At 38.6% G+C, this 4430-nt stretch overlaps 1 protein-coding gene across 1 annotated transcript in view; it reads right to left on the bottom strand.

Annotated features, from left to right (window-relative positions):
- METTL15 (methyltransferase like 15) overlaps positions 1-4023 on the bottom strand; it is a 10568-nt gene extending 6545 nt beyond the window's left edge. Inside the window, exons 1-3 of the mRNA XM_010081177.1 lie at positions 3992-4023; positions 2387-2638; positions 131-309 (exon numbers count right to left, since the gene is read on the bottom strand). Of these exons, the coding sequence (XP_010079479.1) occupies positions 131-309; positions 2387-2638; positions 3992-4023 (463 nt within the window). The remainder of the gene's footprint in view (positions 1-130; positions 310-2386; positions 2639-3991) is intronic.
- Positions 4024-4430: the final 407 nt, after the last annotated feature.

The raw sequence follows: 4430 nt of genomic DNA on the forward strand, positions 1-4430 counted from the left end.
AGAGAGCTGACATCAGAATAGAATAGGCAGGATTAGATCCTGCATGATTTCAAGTACAAATAGAACCCTCTGGGACTTTGGGGATTAATATTTTTTCTCCACAGCCACTGTGAAGAATTAATGAGGGTACCTGCAACAATGCTTGCAAGCTGCTGAGTTCTGGTGATGGGGTATATGCTGCGTGCCTGAACAATGGCTGAAGCGATTTTGTTGGCGTGCCTCTCCTCCCCGTATGTTCTCAGGATGGACGCAAGTGCCTGTTGATCTAAAGCGTTCACAACATCGGCAGCAGTGGGCATGTCAGGGTACCTACGCACAAGAAGAGCCAATTAGTTCACTGACGTCAGTTTTCATTGACAAGAGGTAAAGCTTCATAGCATTGGGATATAAAGTCAAACACACACACTGCATACAAGTGCCTTTGAGGTTTTCAAATAAGAGAAGCAACCCTATGAAAACAGATACAGCTTGCACCTTTTAAATCCTTTTACTTGCTGCTTTAAATGGAGTTTGTTCCTTAACATCAATTAGAACTTCCACCTATTATCAGGTTCTATGCTTAATGGGTTAGTTGACAAGAACAAATACATTTCAGTGTCATGTTAAAATAGAAATGCTGTCTGACTTTTTATTTAGCCAGCTTTAGAATATAAACTTGTCCCTTATGGGTTCATTTTAACCACCTTGCACTACAGGCTGTTTTCTAGGCAGAACCGATTTCACGGACCTCTCCTTTCACATCTCCTGCTATGAAAACAATTGTTTATGAAAATAATTTAACTTTACTTTTCACTAAAAGGCATAAGAATTTATATGCAAATACTGCTTTGAGACAATAGAAATGACCTAATACTACAAATGACAGGAATTAATACCATGTAAGCAGTATAAGCCACGCATTTATTTTTTTTTAATCTCTGTCACTTTGCTATTGAAATAGTTCAAGGTATTTTATGAACATCACATATGGGTTCACCACTGGGAGAAAACATACGACCCACTTAAATCCTCTTCTACAAAGAGATGAACGTGCAGAATATTTGTCAGGCATTTATTACTCTCCTGCAGTATCTTACAAAAGATAACAAAACTTAGAAATCAGAGGCAAGTAGTATCATAGCAACAACCGTAGTGTAAGGCTTCTGTTATGCCACAGGTAGCCTTTGTTCTTATCCTCCTCTTCCATGTATGTATTCTCATGATGCAAATATAAGCCCAGAGTTCAGATTCTTGAAATCTGAGGGCTGAATCCCAGGAGAATCACATGAGCTTTTTACACAAAACCAGAAAAAATGAGTATCATGAAATTTGTTGTGTTAAGACTTAACATTCATGGGTTAAGATAATTCCTTAGAAACTGAGGCTTCCCATCAGCTCTATGTCAGCAATGAAAGATCAAATGACGTTTCCTAAGACTACAGGTTCACCAAAACACAAAGTAAAAATTTTCATTCTCCCAGTAATGCATTATGCAATTACAGCCGTCATTTACACAACAGAGATTTTTGGTTGTTCATGTAAAAAGCACGATGCTACAGAAATCTATTTTGTTTTCTGAAGATGAAAACTGCTACATAAGTAGAAATTATTATTCTACCATTGATTTTCATGCTCTCGGATGTACTAAACACCAATTTAATAATTTAAATAGAGGTGATTTATTTTGTAATTGTTATTCTGACAATTAAATAAGCCTGATGTGCCTCCTACACAATGTGAAAGGAAGCTTACAATAAATCCATGGGCATGGAAGACAACGTTATACTAGGGCGTTAAAAGCAATATTGCTACCTGATTTCAACTAGCAAATATCATGGATGGGATTTTATTTATTTTACGTTACTTTTAGAGAGAAGTAACTGGGTCAGATGGCCATTTTAGAAAAGAGGGAAGAGGCTTCTTCTTTCCTGAGGGAGCAACTGAACGTGCTCAAGTGAAGGTTCCACAAACATTACGTGTAGCAGAAAAGGCAAGGGACTGCAGGAAGGGGTTGTGAGCCTGCAGATCAAGTAGAGCCTGAGAAACGGTGGAAATAATGGGGACAAGACAGGCCTCTGAAACCGAGATGTCCCTGTGACTGCATACCATACACTCCAAAAAAGTAAAATTTTAATAGTATAGTTAACAAAAATATTACAAGTCTAATTACGCATCACTAGAACTTTCCTCTTATTTCAAAAAAGGAAAAGATGATAACCAGAGTTCTAAGCACTGAGATAAAAAAAAAAAAAAAAAGGTTTGTGGCAAAAGGAAGACAGTATATTGGTGCAAAATTAGATGTGGTTTGATGATGATAATTCTTCAGTTTAAGAGAAAATGAAAGGCCTAGGGGCTGCTGAGCACACAGTTTTTAAGTTTAAAGGAGAAATATTTTATTAACAGGTACCTGTCACTATCCATCCTCATGTCCAAAGGTCCATCCTTCTTCAGGGAAAAGCCTCTTTCAGGTGTATCAAATTGCATCGAAGAACAGCCAGCATCCAAGAGAACTCCATCTAAAGTCCCTGGCTCAACTCCAGAGGAGATTAACAAAGCCTCTGCCTGGCTAAACTGTCCTAGAAGAGCTCGAATCTGTTTCCTATAAGAAAATAACAAATAAATAGCTTCAATTTTAATTATAACAGTGCAGTGTCTTCGCCTTGTATAGCAGCAATTAGATAGTAGCACTTTGTCTCAGAAGCAATCCAGCTATTCCCAAAGTAATAGTTTAAGTACTTTTCATTGTCAAGCTTGCAAACTGGTCCAACCCACCCAGCAGCAGCTACTTAAGCTTCTTTAACTCTTTACTCCCTCCCTGCTTGAGCTCAAAGAAATGGAAACCTGACTAAAAATTCATTTTTTCAACATGGAGGAACTCAAAAGCACACATCCAGCCCTGACCACCTAGGTACCTGGTGTGGTGAGCAGGGACTTGAGTCGAGTGACACCAAGGTGCAGAAAAGAACAATTCTTGGACTTAGAGAGGCAGACAAGATGGAACACAAGTGCACAGCCTTGTGCTTTAGACCTACTTGGGCTCCTGCCATGGGACAAACACCTTTCTTTTTAGTGGTATTTGCTGTTTCAAAAATAATTGCGCAAATGAGGCACACTGGATCGTAAGCAGATAAAATACTTCAGTGTAGTTTTGATTCAGGCACCTAATCACTGGAGAGAGTAGAGTTCTACAGCATTTTTGTGCTTAACACTCTTCTTTCTCAGATTTAAGGTGGTTCTTGCTTAATATTCCCACACCAGGAAGGGAAAGTGGCGTTGCAAGGGAGAAGATGACACACCTTTGAAGTGCCTAGCTCTTTCTTGGCTATCTAAACCTGGATTTCTGATTCTTGTTTGTATATAAAGTGACCTACAATTTATCTGCCAAAATCTCAGTGAATTTCACAAAGATTTAACAAGACTAACCAACGTGCTGCTGCATTTTTAAGCGTAGCTGCAAATCACAATATATTTCTGCCCCTACCACGAAGCCACTGCCTCCACCTCTGAGTTTTGATTAGGGTTTGGATAACTCCACCACGGATTAGCATTCGAATTATGACAAGGTCCACCCGTTAACTCACATGACTGGGTCTAATTTACAGGGGCAGTGGTAAATGGATATAGAGAGCAACTCCTTCGACAGTTCCAGTTACAAAAGGACAGCTGCCATGTATCTTTTGACACTTCAGCATTAGAGTAATTCGGAAAAAAACCCCAAACTTTTTCAAAGTATCAGCTTAAATATAATCCTTCTTTCAGGTCAGCTTAACATCAAGACCACTGGCACTATGACATCATTTAGTCAACAACAGTGGCTACAGTTTTAAAATAGCACATGAACAGGAAATCAGAATCTTTTCTCTACCCATCCAATTGGAGTTAGAAAATGCTACTAAGGTGGGGGGGGGGGAGAAAACACAACCATATGGAAGAATATTTAGCCACACAGTGGTATCCTCATTAGAGCAGAATGAATCAACCTATTTAACATGGCACAGAAACCAGGAAATACCTTGAACGAACAGATTTCACAAGGGATACCATGATCGCACATTCACATTTCTGAATTGATTACTGTACAGCACATAATTAAATACAACTGTTCAGCTTAATAAGAACTGACAGTTCCTGAAAAGCGCAACGATCCACTTAACATATTTAAATCAATTTAAGCTATATAGTTATAGCTTTGAGACTGTATTTCCCCTCAATATAATGGGGGGAATGTTCTTGAAAATCTGTACCACTGGGCAGCATTTCTAACCTCAAAACTTGTGCAAAAGAATTAACTTTAAAATTCTGTTATGAGGGAGATGAAAATGAATGAGATCTGGAAAAAATAATAAATTGTCATTGTCTAGTTCCCCCAGCAGACAGTACTCCATGCCAGCAGCTATGAACTAGTGCTGTGCTACCAACCAGTCTGAAAAATTATTCTGAACTATATTTAG

Source organism: Pterocles gutturalis, unplaced genomic scaffold (genome assembly GCF_000699245.1).
Source record: "Pterocles gutturalis isolate BGI_N339 unplaced genomic scaffold, ASM69924v1 scaffold10414, whole genome shotgun sequence".
NCBI lineage: Eukaryota > Metazoa > Chordata > Aves > Pterocliformes > Pteroclidae > Pterocles > Pterocles gutturalis.